At 38.9% G+C, this 16276-nt stretch overlaps 2 protein-coding genes and 1 long non-coding RNA gene across 5 annotated transcripts in view; 1 reads left to right on the top strand and 2 right to left on the bottom strand.

The window, feature by feature from the left end:
* The window catches only part of ddc (dopa decarboxylase), a 42316-nt gene extending 32990 nt beyond the window's left edge, over window positions 1-9326 (bottom strand). Inside the window, exons 1-2 of the mRNA XM_085176065.1 lie at window positions 5598-9326; window positions 2439-2509 (exon numbers count right to left, since the gene is read on the bottom strand). The gene's annotated coding sequence lies outside the window, so the exon portion shown is untranslated. The remainder of the gene's footprint in view (window positions 1-2438; window positions 2510-5597) is intronic.
* LOC146507861 (uncharacterized) lies at window positions 2503-8512 on the top strand. The gene is made up of 2 exons (XR_014876664.1): window positions 2503-2814; window positions 4028-8512. It is a non-coding gene; the product is annotated as an uncharacterized LOC146507861 (long non-coding RNA).
* A 135-nt stretch (window positions 9327-9461) lies between the features above and the next one.
* grb10b (growth factor receptor-bound protein 10b) overlaps window positions 9462-16276 on the bottom strand; it is a 61069-nt gene continuing 54254 nt past the window's right edge. For 2 of the 3 annotated variants that reach the window (XM_085176062.1, XM_085176061.1), the window contains exons 8-17: window positions 15981-16055; window positions 13589-13726; window positions 13304-13414; window positions 12887-12985; window positions 12685-12762; window positions 12439-12555; window positions 11942-12008; window positions 11744-11831; window positions 11511-11604; window positions 9462-10594 (exon numbers count right to left, since the gene is read on the bottom strand). In XM_085176062.1, the coding sequence (XP_085032188.1) occupies window positions 10448-10594; window positions 11511-11604; window positions 11744-11831; window positions 11942-12008; window positions 12439-12555; window positions 12685-12762; window positions 12887-12985; window positions 13304-13414; window positions 13589-13726; window positions 15981-16055 (1014 nt within the window). In that variant the 3' untranslated portion in view covers window positions 9462-10447. The remainder of the gene's footprint in view (window positions 10595-11510; window positions 11605-11743; window positions 11832-11941; window positions 12009-12438; window positions 12556-12684; window positions 12763-12886; window positions 12986-13303; window positions 13415-13588; window positions 13727-15980; window positions 16056-16276) is intronic. The other variant, XM_085176063.1, reaches the window with a different exon arrangement.

The raw sequence follows: 16276 nt of genomic DNA, 5'->3' as shown, positions 1-16276 counted from the left end.
TGAAAAAGACTACATTTCCTGTGACAGTGAAAGAGACAGTTTGACAGGTGGTGTCATCCAACCGTGTAAGGTAACAGAAAAGATGCTTATTTTACATTATTTATTCATCATTTGTCAGCAGTGTTGGGGAGTAACGGAATACATGTACCACTGTTACGTATTTAAAATACAAAATATGAGTAACTGTATTACATTACAGTTACCGTTTAAAAAGGTGGTATTTAGAATACAGTTACTTTGTTGAAATAAATGGATTACACGGCGGTATTTTCCTGTTTCATATTGTCGCGGGTCAGGACTGGGTTTTGTTTGACAGCTACATTCTGTTGTTCCAGGCGGCAGCATTACGGTGAGAGAGCGCCTTTTTGTTGTTGTTGTGCTAAGTTAATAGGCAGAATGCTACAGGTATAGCTCTAAAGAATGTAGTATCATAGGCAGTGTAGTCCGTGCTGCAGGGAGAATGGACTGCCATACACGTTATGTGTCTGTGAGCGAGGGAGGGAGAAAAAGGAAAAGTACGAGCTGTCATCGAGCAAAAACGGGAGCTGGAAGCATGTAAATATAATAATAACCACTGCAGCCAAGAAGAGTGCCTGACAAGCCCAGTTGTAAGTAAGCTATTAAGACTGGACTGTACACCGTGTTCGTGTTTTCCTCCAAAAACAGTTCAGTTGGAGCAGCCGTTCAACGCCTCTCTCTGTCTCTCGCAAGCAAAGTTGACCCAGACAACAAAGTAAAGCTATTTTTCGGCTACGAGCCCGACACGGAACCCACCGTATTAGCCAGAGGTCCCTTTACTACGGTTCGGAGCCGCGGACCTTCAGTAACAGTAATAAATCACAGCAATAGAACATTCATGTAGTTGTAAACAGCATGATAATATATTAAGTAATCCAAAGTATTCAGAATACGTTACTCTCATTGAGTAACGTAACGGAATACGTTACAGAATACATTTTGGGGCATGTATTCTGTATTCTGTAATGGAATACATTTTAAAAGTAACCTTCCCAACACTGTTTGTCAATACACTGATTTTTTTTCCCCTCTTCAATATTTGTTAACGTACAGTCTAAATGAATGTTATTTACTTTTATATTAGGTTAGCAATCAATCTAAAGGCAGTCTCAGCCAGGGGCGATTCTAGGATCAGAGCTTTGGGGGTGCTGAGCACCCAGAGAGCTGCCCATCCAGGCAAGGTAAACTTTTCTCATCACAATGAGACTTCTTCCCCGTCTCTGTCAGTCCCTGCATCCCTAAATGCCTCCAGTTGTCCCGAGTTCTCTCTGACTGCCTCCTTGGTGCATTTAAACCCCTGTTCCTCCCTGTCCTCATCGTCTGTTGTCTTCATCTCCATTATCAGTCATCATAATTTTACCTTCTCTGTGCAAGTCTGCAAATTTCTTTATTAAATCATAAGTTTCTTAAATTCATCAAGTCTCTCTGTGCCTGGGTCCTCGTCACAAAACATGACATCACTGTTTTGTACATTTTAACACAATTTAATCCCCACATTTTTGAAAGAATAGCAAAACACTTTTTTGAAAAGTCTGTAACAAAACCATCAAATCTGATCAAGGTTATTAAAATGCTGTCAAAGAAGAATGGATTGGAATAAAAAAAAAAAATACATATCCTAACCTTAATTACTGGGGAAAAATGATAAATGATGCTCATAGTGAGTAAAAAATAAACTGTGTGCATTTTTTGGACAGAGATTCACTTCTAAAGTGTATGTATAATACAATACAGATACATAAAAAATACACTCCAAAAATAGAAGAGTCCTTGAAATATACAAAATATTATTAGAAAATGGAGACACTTGGCCTTTGGTACAATGTATACAATGTATGAAAAGATCTTTACTGCAGATACTACTATGACTCTGCAGATTTTTTCTTTTCTTTTAACCTATGTCGCCTCACCTTGAGGTTGGTAAATCTGTCTATCACATTTTGGTGGTCAAGTCTCTCACGCATCTCTTTCTCAACTGACATCACAGCCAGGTGCTGGAGTCTGCTTTGACCCATGGTCCTTTTCAGCCAGGTATGGAGCTGACTCAAGACACTAAAATATCTTTCACAGCTATAGCTGCTAACTGGGTTTGTTAGGGCAACCTGAATAACAGTTTTCAGTTTGGGGAAGATCTGATTATCCAGAAGATTGTACAATGTTAACATATCTTGAATGGCACCAGCCTCACTCTTGAGCTTTATAAAGTCTTTGGCAACCGTGACTTCCTCTGACTGAAGCTCAATATGGTAATGCAGTGCCAGGGCTGACAACCCAGTTTGTTTTGCAGATTCTGTATAGCAGCTTTAATATAGGGAGAACACAACTTCCAGATTGTATAAGTTGTTTGTTAGTCTTTCTTTTTCTTTGCCAGTTTAATAGTTACTGTTTTGCCTGTTAGTACTCCCTGTCTGTTTTCTTACCTGGTACATCCTGATCTTGTACTTTGTCCTCATGTTCCCCTCTTTCCTCTCTCCCTCTTTGGACTGACAATCTGTACACACACACACACACACACACACACACACACACACACACACACACACACACACACACACAACAGGAGTTATAAGGTTAATGGGCATCCAGTCAGTTAGCTAGTTAGTACCTTGGGTTCAATATCGGCACATGCACATATGGCAAAATAACCAGTTTCTCTCATTACATTTCAAACAGGACAGTGGTAACAACAGCAGGCTACGGACAATGTTAAGTTTTAGATTTTAAATAGGCTGTATACATTTCAATGAGATCAACAGGGCAGTCAAATATTGCTAATTTTACTACAGAGCAAACATCGTCGGAAAACATGTTTTCAACTAGGGCTGCCACAAACGATTATTTTGATAGTCGACTAGTCACCGATTATTTTTGCAATTAGTCGACTAATCAGATCATGCATCCATTGGATGTACAGCGTACAGCTTATTGCACCAGCATGCATCTGCTCTCATATAACTATCATTAGCTTACAGCTTTAAGTGTTTAAGGTATGTGCTAACTAAAAATAAAGACAAGATGATAGTTTATTAAATTTTAATGAAATTTGCAGATTGTTTCGGTGAAGTTTAATAAACTTATTGTTATCTAAAATATAACGGGACACCGGAGTATATTCTCGAGCATCTCACACTTCTGATAATCAGTTGTCTGCTTGACATTTATTCAGCTGTGTAAAAACTATAACTTTAATCTCAGCCTAACCGATTTACTCAGGAACAAATAAAATACTAAAAAAAGCCAAACAATAACATTTTTAAGTTATCTAAGGGACTTATATATGTTTAACCTGAGTAGCGAAAGACCGCAGTGGGTTTGAAAACGATTTGCCAGGAGTCCGGTGTTCTCACGGGCTCTAGTGAGCCTTGCCCCCGGCTAGCTATCAAGCTAGTGGGTAACAGACGTCTCCAAAAACGTTGGAGCGCTTTTGAAAATATGTGGTGTCTTGATAAACTGAGGAGATATTTGAGGTTTACACAGCTACATTCTCGCCTGAAAATATGCTAAACATTTATTTTGTGACCCAGAAAGAATAATAAGAGTAATATTAAAACGAACTAGCTGCCGCCATTGTTGGAAACTGACACAGCTCCTTCTTCTTCGTCGGGGTTTAACGGCAGCTGGCATCCTTGTACATGCAGTGGTGCATCTTCTGTTTCAGTCCGTTATTACACTCTTAAATTCTACTACTTCTTCCTGCGTCTTTTATGATCTTACAAAGCTTCAAACGACGCATTGACTATTAAATCAGTCGTTGATGATTTTGATAATGGACATAATCGTGACTAGTCGACTAATCGTGGCAGCCCTATTTTCAACACAGCAGGTTACCTGGTGTACTGTTTTTCAGTTAAAAAGAAACATGGTCTGACTCCTACCTAACTATATAAAGAGTAACTGAAAGTTAAATGCAGCTAATATGTCCTGTTTTAAACCAGAGCACTTCCACCTCTGCTCCGCTGAGTCTCAGTCACCATCGCTCTGGCAGCAACAGCGCTAGAGCGAGTAGGAGAGAGCCGAGCTGGAACAAACCATTTTGGGAGGGGGGAGGGGTTATCTATACTTTTGTTGTTAAAATGTTCCATCTCAATTAAGTATTGTATGCTTCTTATACTTTTAGAAGTGTGTCCCACAAACAGCAAATATTTTCAAAAAAAGTAAGACATCTTTGGGGTGCTTTGATTCATTTTGGGGGTGCTGAAGCACCTCCAAAACTGGGCTAAAATCGCCCCTGGTCTCAGCAAACTACATACACAGAAATACTGCGCAGACAAAGCACCTCCTATATTAAAGACCTCTAAGACGGTCAAGGCTAATCTGAATTGTTTTAAGTTAATTCGGCACTATATACCCACTTCAGTAGCTCAGTTATTTATGCATTCTATGATATTTTCTCATTTTTCATATTGTATGACAGTTTGGACCCAAGCAGCACCATCTACAATTCAGCCTGTGGTGTCCTTATATAATCAATCTGTAAAAATAATGGATAAAAAATCTGTTTGGTGGCATCACTGTCACATTTTAAAGAAATATAATCTACTTAGTTTTAATCATCTGTGTTTTCTTAAATTCGTTTTGAAATGTATAAATAGGATGGCCCCAGAGTGTCTCAATAGATACATCCAGAGACAAGATAGTATTCGTATTACTAGGAGAAAGGTGAACGGCAACTGCAAGATATTATAAGAGCCACGATCGCCCTTACAATATAAGGGCGATCGTGGCTCTTATAATAGTATAATAGAGTTGGGTGTTCGTCTTGTAACCAGAAGGTTGCTGGTTCGAGCCCCGGCTCGGACAGTCTCGGTCGTTGTTTCCTTGGGCAAGACACTTCACCTACCGCCTACTGGTGATGGCCAGAGGGGCCGATGGTGCGATATGGCAGCCTCGCCTCTGTCAGTGTGCCCCAGGGCTACAGACAACTGTAGCTTGCCTTCACCAGTGTATGAATGTGAGAGTGAATGAATAGTGATATTGTAAAGCGCTTTGAGGGGTCCCGAAAAGCGCTATATAAATGCAATCCACTATTATTATTATATCGCAGATCTACATTCGGTCAGTCAGCTTTTTCTATAAAGGCCTGCCATCTGTTGAACACACTTCCAACCAATATCAAATTGATTACAGACATTAGATCTTTTACATTGAAGGTTAAAGTGTGGTTAAAGGGAAATCAAAGATGTAGTCATTTTAACTAAGGATTTTAATTTTATTTAAAATTATTGTCGAGTAACTGTAATTGTATTTATGATGTAATTTGGTTTTATGAAAATGTATCTATTTAGATTGTAAGCCCAACAAGGGACAATTGTTGAAAATTAGCACTAGCTATAAACCTATGTGCGGCACATCAGTTTCATGTCTTGCACTTGAACTATGTTAAACTGCACTGTCCCTTTTAAATAAATAAATTCAAATTCAAATAAAGTCTATTTAGAGCTGTAAGACTAAGAAGGTAGATGGAAAAACAATTACTGGTTCATAAAGTAATCCATTTCTTTCAGAGTTTTACAAATAGTAAACTCTCTCCAGCCAAAGTGTGCACAAAAAGGTTTTAAGCAAAAGTATAGGCAACTCACCTTGTGTCCGGATGTTATAAAAGTTTCTTTGGTTGCAGGCTGCGAAGCTGCAGACATGTTAATCTTTAAACTTTTTCTTTGCCCACAACAAAACTGAGCCTCAACACATGACTCACAATCCAAAGGGCGTGACAGATGGTGTCAAAGGGCAATTTCACAATGCCTTTAATGACAGCCCCGCAACTACCAACTTTTCTTAGCACCACTAACCACATATCACAAAGATTTATTCTGAGATTTTAATGTACTAAATCCTAAATCTATCAAATTCTTCCAGAGACACTTTATTTGCTAGCTCTTGAGCTGGCTGTAGCACTGCACCCTCTTCTGGAATAACCAAGTATTACACTTCATGAATGGAAGCTACCTACAAGAGGTTTTATGACATCACATTTTTAAAGTTTCCAGGAAGGCTTTCTACAAGATTTTGGCATGTGTCTGTGTGAATTTTTGTCCTGGAAGAAATTTCAAACATTTGTTATAACAGAAGAATCCTACTACAGGACCACACCCGAAATGAGGGAATACTTAAAGCCCCCAAGAATGGGTCGTTCTGTTTTATGCAAAAGGACTGACTGAAACACCCCAAATTAGTTATTAGACATGTCCATTTAGTGTATACAGCACTTGACTCAATTATCTGTTTTACCCAAAGTAGCAGATAGAATAGCTTTATAATTTGCTTTTCACATTCAATTTAATGCACTGTGTTAGTCCCTCACAGAAACCTTCACATGCTACTTTTAATAAGACGTATGAAAGGGAAGCTTCTCTGCATAAAGACAAACACTGTCTTTTTTTTTTTATATCAATGTATTAATGTTTTATTCTAATTACAATAAACAGAATATATCAGTCCCTTATTTGTACAAAAATACCTGAAAAGGTTACAATTAAGATTTATCAGCCATTAAACTATTTACAGATTGAAGCAAAGCACATTATGAATACAGAAGCTCTCTCTTACAAAAAGAGATAAGTTACCGTTTTCTTTTTTGCATTCCCTGAAATACATTTCATGTATTTTCATACAGTTTATATTTTTATAGATATATTTTTTTTACCTTTACTCATTTGTACAGCCACATTATCTTGCATTATGACAATATTATGAAAATGCACAAGAGTCAGAACAGATCACGCCACCTTTGCAGAATAAGGGCCAAATGTCTGAGCTCCAGAAGCATACCAAAACTGCAGCTGAAGAGAAAAGCATTTATTCCTAACAGCTTATACCAGATTCAGAGTGTGCGTGTGTGTGTAAGTGTGTTTTATATGTAGTCATCAAGTGTATACGGACAGTAGCTTTGCCATTGGTCCACAACTTAGACCTAGTTGGTGCACAGGAATGGTGGTGGGGTTTATCAGAGGCACAGATCTGTGGGTCTGCCAAAGCTAACAACATGCTCCAACATGAGTGATATACGCTTGTCTAATTTGAGTGTGTATTTGGCGGGGGGAGGGCTGGCTCAGGAAACCAGTATTTCAGGCCTTTGACAACAAACAGAAAAAAATATTAACAAATAATGGAAAAACCAAAAACACTGTTCTTTAAAAATTGCTTGTTCTGTTTGATTTTCTCCATATATACTTTAATCACAACTAACAAATGGGTGGTGCATGCAATGGAGAAAAGTCTCAGCTTAATTAAACTACAATATCCAAGTTTGTCATCATTGTGTACTCGTCTTTTGACAGATCAGTGATTTTAACATGCTTCAAGTGCGCCCTGAGCAACCCAGGTATATTCAGATCAGTTAGGCAAAAACATCGATAACCAAATATCCTCACTCCACCTTCCACGTGTTCACCAATTTAAACTGAGTTTCGCATTTAGTGTTAGTACAACACTAAAGTAAAGTACAACGTTTTTATGCAAAATATAAACCCACACTTACAAAGCTCCCTGTACTGTCCCTCACATGGTAACATCTGCTACATCAAAACAAAGCCTCGTTGGGGGGTACTTAACATTTTCATATTACATTAAACTAACGGCAAGGACTCAGCAGTTTAGGATGACTTCCAGCAACTGTGAAACACTTTGTTGTGTGATAATCCATAGTCGTCCAAATCTCTGCAAGTAAAACATCAGTGACGGACTCCTCCCGCATTCATACAATGATTAAAAACAGCATCGTCCTTTTTTCATTCTTAAAAAGATACCATTATTGTAACATTGTTTATTATATCCAATCTAAAATTTTTACTTTAATTTCTAAAACTCCTTTTTAACAAGGTGAAGAATGACAATGTTGTCCTCTACTTGACTGAGTTTCCCAAAACATTTGTGGATTTATTACTTTAGTTCATGTCTATGGTTCTCTATTTAAGGACACCTCAAGAAAGCCAAAAAATTTGATATCTGGAATAAATATCAGAACTGTCAAAATTAAAAGTGATCAATGCTTTGGGAAACCCAGATACCTTTCATTCTTTCATTTTTCCAGTGTGCCATCATTTGGAATGACAATGTTAACACTACGGAGGCCAGTGTGCTTTAAACATGACTTCATAACAAGACTGATGATAACAAATCATTGCTGAATAATCGAAACTAAAAAAAAAAAAAAGTCAATATAGGTCATGTCATTATGATTCTATTAATCACCCTGAACAATGAATTTAAAGTAATGACAAAAAACAACAAAACAAAAAAGTACTGAACAGCGCTGAGAAAAAAGATATCTAAAAATTTCAAGTAATCAGTCACATCCAGGTAAATAAATAAACATTTTGCTGCAACAACAAAAACAAAAAAAAGCCATTGCATCTTACATAAATAATGGTGAACACACGGAGTGTCAACATAGCGCTGCTATTCTGCATCTCACTTCTAAAATACCTTAAGACAACCTGCTGGCAAATAATAGATGGCTGTTGATGTAAAAATGGTAGAAAAAAAATAAAATAAACACTCCGCAGAGATTGTTGATTCTGAACCTACTTAAGTGGAGGAAAGCGAGAGCCTCCAACATTTACGTCCAGTGTATCTTTGAGATGCCCGTTGTGCGTCATCTATAGCGGGAGTGTAAGAGTCTATCCAAAGAGAAAGCTGATCTATATGGAGACACCAAACTGAAACAGGTGATTCTAGGAGCTCCATCGTGGACAAGTTTTCAGCCAAAAAAATTTATTTATTTTTATTATTCAAATTGTTTTGTGTGGGACAAAAGTTAGTCACAACTGCTTCCAGACCAACTGTATGAACCGTACACCTGCTGTTCTCATTCTGATGCTCCTATTGTTGTCACTCAAACACACATTACATATTTAGTAATATTTCCAGTTTTCCCTCTCTGCTTACAGAGTATGTTCACTTTATCGAAGAGCAGGCTGAAGAAAGAGTAACAAGGCCGGGATAGGAAAAACGAGAAGGCGGCGATACAGGTATCACTGTTGGATGTTCTGATGGTGTACTTTCATATGTGAAAGGTCTTTCCTGGTGGTAAAAAGGTGGGCTGTAAATGTATGTGTGACTGTGTGTTTTGGTACAAGTGGTTCCAGGTAGGAAAAAAAAAGGCAACATTATGTGAGAAGTAATGCACAGAGTCTGCCATTAATGTCAGAGCACGCCAAACTGTTTTCATTGCCACATGTTTGTTTTACAGCAGCTATGAGGTCATTTATGGAGCAAAGGAGCATCACTGTGGGATGGAGGCTCCCCACAGGATCGTCTGCATCTCTGGGGGGAATTTTTTGTTTTATTTTTTAAAAACGGACCACATTTCCTTTGATGTGTTGGTAGTTACTGCATAAAACCTCTAGAGGAAATGCTAGTGGTTATCCTTCCCTGTGCTGTGGCAAAGAGAAATGAAGCACTGATACCGTCCTGCATACAGCTGCAGTAGTCATTTTGTTTGGTTTTTTCTCAACTGGGCTTCAATTTAATTTGACCAAAATTCACTCTTCTAGTTATACTTGTTTTGTTTTTGTGGAAGTTGCTTTAAGAATATCTTGGAAAACTGAATTGCAGGTAGGATAGATAAAAAGCTTATGTGAAAATCAAGAGCTGTTAAAATCCAGGATGCAAAAAGGTGGATTTTGTCTTTAGTAATGATAATAACTGAAGCTGAGTGTGTGGGAAAAGATTTTGTACTTATACCAAAAGCTTTGTTTCAATAACTTTTAATTTTTGCAAAATTCAATGGGATTAAAAAATAGAAACCCTGGTGCCTCAAAATGTCCATGCATTCTTATGACACTAGAGGGCGATGGCACCACCTCACAGTTAAGTAATGCGCCACTTGAGAGATCATGCGCCATCCAATGCCATGCCCACTTCAACGAGTACAAAACTAAGAGACAAACTCTTAATTCATTCTGAGGACGTGTGATAAAAATGAGCGAGACTCATTTGTCCTTAAAGAGCAGAGTGGTCCGCATGAAAGCTTCAATTCTCCTGCTGATTGTCCAGTTGAAGGGGAACAGTGCCCACATTTGAGCAGCGTGGTAAAACCTCGAGGGTCCACGCTTTTCTGGTGACTACTGGTAAGAATAATGTGGAAGATTCTGCAACAGCATCGACACAAATGGCAGTGTTCATTTCTTTCATCTTCTCTTGAAACTGCGAGCCTCTGGAGTGAAGTTGTGCATCAGACTCCTCGAACCTCCATGCAGATGAAACGAAATCCCCCCCCCCAAAAAAAAATCCCCAAAAAAAAAAAAAATCAGCAGTCTCCAGCGAACTCACAACAATATAAAAACAAGTGTAACAACAACAATGTCAGTCAATTCACCAGCTTCTTACAAAGATAAAAACAAAAAGAAACGATCAACGGGGAGATTCTTTTCATTTTAGGCAGAGTCAGGTCAAGTGTTGGGGGGCGGGGTCATGTGATCCGAAGGTGTCATAAGGCCACGACGGTGCACGGGTGTTTGAGTTTGCAAGGCAGCACTCCTCTGTTGAGCTGGTAGAACTCCACCAGCTGAATCAGGTCGGTGAACTTGGTGGCGCCGTCATCAAGGCTGAAGAAGCCTTGGCCATCCTCTTCACACTGGCGGCACAGGCGAGAGCGAACGGCAGAGGGAGGGAAGAGGTGAAAAAGACAACATCAGACTTTCCTCTTATGGATCAACGAAAGAATTTGAAATGTCTGATCGGTGCATTTTTTAACATAGCTTATGAAATAATGCTTTAACGCTGAAAAGCCTGGATCATCAAGTGGAGTGATTACTGAACCTTATGACAAATTTAAAAATTAAATATCAATTTGCATATATGTGTTTTAATTTTGCCACATCTGGAATTTTTTGTGCAATTTAGCTTTTTATATTAGTGCTGTCAGCGTTAATGTCGTTAAAATGACGTTGACGCCATAACCGCGTTGATGCCGTGCAGCGGCTACATACCATACATACAAATAAAAAAATATATAAAAACACTGGTGGTTTAAAGATCACAAACACTCATAAATATGGTACACTTGGCATTACAGGGTTAACAGATTAAGCTACCATGGAAGTTGCAGTATTTAACAAATGTATTAGACCAACACCCAATGTAAGTTTTATGCCACAGCTGCCCTAAACAACAACAACTGCTTGTAATTATCAAAATAATATTTTTGTTTCTGTAATGGTTAATCTACACAGTAGCAGTATGGGCAACCTCTAATCAAAATCATCAATGAATTGTTATCAATGAATTTCCCAATTTAATGTTGTATTTTAAAAAAAGTTGAAAACAATAACAAACATTTAACTTGGCATCTTAAGGGGAAAAAATGAGTTAATTACTTACATTCCTGAACAGGAATTATACTTGATTAATTTTTGACAGAGTTCTAAAACACTTACTTACTTTAATGGTGGTCTAATAGATTTGGTAAGCACATAAATGCAGTAAAGTAAAGCCATCAGGTGCAACAATATACAAACACGCACGAGACATGTAACAAGTAAGCGTCTTACCGGTAGGATCTGGAAATGCTTGATTTTCTGGTGATGGCACAATGTGAGCACAAACGCCTTGGGATTACTCTGACTGACTCTCAGCAGAAACAACCTGTGCAACAAAAAAGGAGACGAAATGTTGTAAAAGCCTTCACTTAGTGTTACAGATTCTATATGTATATAGACACACAGATATATAAATAAATAAGTGTAAAAATATATAAAGAAAAAAGCTTTGCCAGCTTACTTACCCATCTACTTGTCCCTGCTGGTGGATAATGCGGTGGGACTCTTCTCTGGTTATCCTGCCATGGAACCAGAGCTGAGCTATGTGGATGACTGCAGAGAACAGTTTTTTTTTTAAGTAAACTTTTATAAAATACCGTTATATACACAGAAAGAATATGCAAAGTTAGGGATCAGTTTTTTTTTTCCTGTTTTGCATTTACCTGAGCTTAGTGAGGAGTGGTGTAATGGACTGTGGGACCCCAGTATGTTCATTCGTTGAGTCCTCTTCTGAGAAAGACGCCACACAGAGACAAAACAATGTGGTTTAGTTCATGGTCTGTTTGAGCGACAGTAAACAGCAGCAATTTGTAGGTTATTAACATAATTCTGATAACTTTAAGTGAAAAACAATCACTAAAGCATTAAACAGGCTAAGGAAAGATCAGATCAAATGTGGTGAATGCATGGTCTAATTTTAAGACTGTGGAACCTGATCATTGTCTCCTTTACAACTGGACAGAAAATGGAATTTCAGACAGCCTAAATCAAGTACTTAAAAGTCACCTTGTACATTTATAAATTAAATGAATTCATCTTTTCCAACTAGCTCTCTATAATTATCGGAGCAAACATAAACAGAGCTGCAAGGATCCTAAAAAAAACCCAAAAAACCAAAAAAAACAAGGTAACAGGTAACTAAAAGCCGAACATCTCTCACCCGCCACGCGTGCCCCTCCTCCATGGCAGCACTCTGAGCTTCGACTGGGTTGTCAATCACTCTGCCTATCCTCCCTGAGAAATCCATTGCCACGAGGGAGTTCTCTGATACGCTCCTCTAGAGGGAGACAAAGACGCATGACAGTCAAAATACAAGAGTGCAGACAGACTACATACGAAGGCAGATCATTCACCTAAACTAAGTCAGACTATATCCTTACATGCACAATCACTCCAGGAAACTTACCACAGGAGCTGAAAAGTGTGAAAGTAAAGTTTTCCTTTGTTGAGGAATCTTGTAATTCTGGTACAATACGATCCCATACTGCAAAGGAAAAGGAACAGAGTAGTGAATAAAGGCCATCAAATTACTTGTATTACAAACAATTAAAAGGTTTGATGGTAGAAGACATGTTGGCTGTACTGTGATGTAGGCAGTGCAGAATTACCTTAAAGATTCGAAAAGCAGTCATCCAACAGCTTCTGCTCTGTTCGTCCTCTGCACACAGCATTCTCAGCTCCTTCATATCCCCTCTGCTTTTATTAGGCTGCCAATGAACAATTTACACAATCAGAACAGAGACGACGCTCACTGCATCACACTCTTATTCTTGACACCACTTCTATCACCATTATTATTAATTGGAGAGAGAAAGATGATATGAACAAGAAAACCAAAGACAGTTCATCTGAGTTTATAACTCATACATCACAGGGAGAAAAAAAAAAAAAGTTACTGCGCTGATAAACCAGTGCTACTGAAACAAGAAACTGCACAGGATATGAATCATACTCAGCTCATAATATTTCATCATTCCACTATTTCATAATTAGATAAAATCTGTTTCATCTCACTTGCGTCTCACCTTGATGCAGAAGCCGTAGTCTGTGGGTGCGCCGTGCTGCTTCTTGCCTGTGATGACAGTGAAGATGTTGCTGTCCTCGAGGTCTGCTAGTAACTGTAGATGTCTGGGCTCCTGGAGACAGAAATTAATAAATCAAAACATCAGAGAGGAGACAGCCCGGAGGCACACGAACAGACAGAGGCGTGTGCAACTCGGCCGTCAATAACACGGAGTTTCTTTCAAGGAGATTACATTTAAGGTGGACTGTATTTTGCGTCTGAGATGAATGGAGCGAGCCGCCGTTACCTTTGAGGTTCCTTTTGTAGAACAGTAGAGCCCTGAGCGCCGCAGAAACATGTAAACCTTCTTCCATGATTTCCTTCCCACCTCTTTCATGTACAGATGCCCCTGGATTTCTGGACAGCTGTTGGTGGCTAGGAAGTTCTAAAACAGGGAGCGGGAAAATGCAAATAATTAACAATTTATTCCCTCTGTCATTTCTTTTGTAAAAAGGAGCCAGATTACATCTGAAGCCTTTGAACTCCCTGTCACTACCACAGGCAGAAAGCTGGCACCATCTGTAGGGGCATCAAAGACAGGAGGCTCATTGTGACAATGTGTGAAAACTCAGAGGCTGTCACAATCCTGATAGTGACATTTGTACATTTAATTACAAAAAATGAGAGAACAGTGTATACATAATTTACTAATACTGCTTGGAAAAGATATGTTTGTTAAACTCAAAAGAAAAACTCCATTAAAACTGTGTCCTGCTGTGTTTTGTGGCTTTAAAATGAAAATCGTGCATTTCTACAGGCCTAACTTGTCTTATACGTGTTTGAAGAATTGGGTGTTTGTGGTTTCCATGTTTTAGGAAAGCATTTCACCATGAACTGCAAGTCGAGTTACTGAAGCTAATCTGGAATCTGTGGCTTGCGGGTAAAGGCAAACTGTTCCACAGTACTTTTGAATATTTAAAGCATGTGTTTCCCAGTGTTTCGGAAACAATTTGACATTAGGCTTCGTGCATGAACATTATCCAAAATCTGCACATTCACACGGAACGTTAACACAAAGAGCTGTCCCTTGGACAGTAACTTATTCACATGCATCTTGCATAATGACAAATATTGCAAACACCTGGAGGAGCTCAGGGTTAGAGAGCGCCTTGGTTTACGCAGGACTCTAATTGAGTGCAAAGATCTTGTGTTTGGAAGAATTCCGGCTCTGGAAATTCCTGACAACTCCAGCTCACCTCATTCCGATCCAGTTATTAACTCCTCTATGCAGAGGATAAGTGCGCATAACTTCTATATGATCAGCCGGGGGACTTAAAAGCTTTCTGTGAGTGGCTACCTTGAAGTGATGGATTCCACTTGTGATTTTAACTCTGACAGCTCCATTACATGATGCAGGAGAACGCCAGCCAATCCCATTAAGATATTTAAAATAAAATCTCCTACCAGACATTTTCTCTTTTTTGATATTTGTAAGGAGTATACTGAGAGTATTAGTGAGAAGCCAAAAAGTACACATGTGACACACATGTGGAAACAGTACTGAGAAAACATACAACAGGTAGGTGCAGATCCCGACTTGGCTAATAAAAACAAACTGAGTGTAATTACCTAGAACCCCAAAACAGAACACATGCTCGAGGCCCGAGTCATTCTAACCAAAAGGTCACCATTTGAAAATTTTCCACTTTGGAACTACGCGAATTGTTTAAATCCTATTGCAGAGAACACACTCAGAAGATGGATGTATGAACATAAAGATATTTGGAGATTTATACACAGGAAATCCCACGAATATAAACCTGCCTCGGCCCAACCTGTCTAAGTCCTTACAGATTTCCTAAAGGGTGAGAAGTCTGGAGAAAGGATCATTCAACATGTAACATGAGCTTTTCTGACAGCCATTTACAACATCTGTGATAAAAACATGAATAATTTCCTAACACGTACAGCTGCGAGTTGGATCTGAAGCTCTGAATATGATGATACTGACAGGCACAATTTTGTCCAACAAGCAGAAGCCAATTCAAGTCACTGGACACACCCATTGCAAATTAAAATGACAGCACATATTTGTAACTACATTAGCGAAAGTCCACTAAAAAACTTCAGTAAACCTTAATATCTTAATATATTAGAAATCCGACCAGCCTCCTTCACAAAAGCGGCTCACCGAATTACCATCATAATCCTCCAGTCCACAACCTGCCCCCACCCCAAACCTCCCACAACATTAAAAAGGGGGTAAATGTTTTAGAAGATATTTTATTTTTGGCCCCATCATTCATTCTGCTGTCTGTACATTTTAAAAGACACCGTTAAAAAATTTAATTCAGCTGTGTTTTGCTTGTATTTCCATCAATATAAAATAATAATAAAAAAAATAAAAAATCCCAACAGCACAAGGGTAAATCCGAAACTCCGCGTTCTATTTCTGATGGCTTAATTCCATCCATCACAGGAGCCGGGCCTGTGGTGTGTGCGCCGAGACAGTCGTGTCAACAGGGGATCAACACTAGTTATTACTGCAGGCTCTGACGAGACACACTGTCTAAGGGTCAGAGGTGAGGTATGCCAGCTTGATTGTACAGTATGTACGTAGCAGGTGCTGACTCTGAAAACGAAACTGTTTGCGTGTTAAGAAGAGCAGCGAGACTGCAGCGTGTGTGAGCTGTACGTACCTGAAGGAGCTGAGATGGTAGAATTGCATGATTAGTTTCCTGGCACCACGCGACCATGTGCTCTGGGAAAAACGTCTGTTCACAGAAGGAGGTGTGGAGAGAGAGAGGCAGAATTACAGATACTGTGACGATAATTACAGGGTCAGATTTTGTGACAGAAGCACAGGTGACTACTTTCATTATTGCAGTCTGCTGTAATTATGAAATAATCTGCAAGGTTAAGTTGGCCCAAATTTGTTGTTTTTACAGGCTCTGTATTTCAACAAGATGTCGTCACGAGTGACGTAGCAAGTAAA

The sequence above is a fragment of the Neolamprologus multifasciatus genome, chromosome 11 (genome assembly GCF_963576455.1).
Source record: "Neolamprologus multifasciatus chromosome 11, fNeoMul1.2, whole genome shotgun sequence".
In the NCBI taxonomy this organism is placed as follows: domain Eukaryota; kingdom Metazoa; phylum Chordata; class Actinopteri; order Cichliformes; family Cichlidae; genus Neolamprologus; species Neolamprologus multifasciatus.
This window is presented reverse-complemented; position numbering and strand designations above follow the sequence as displayed.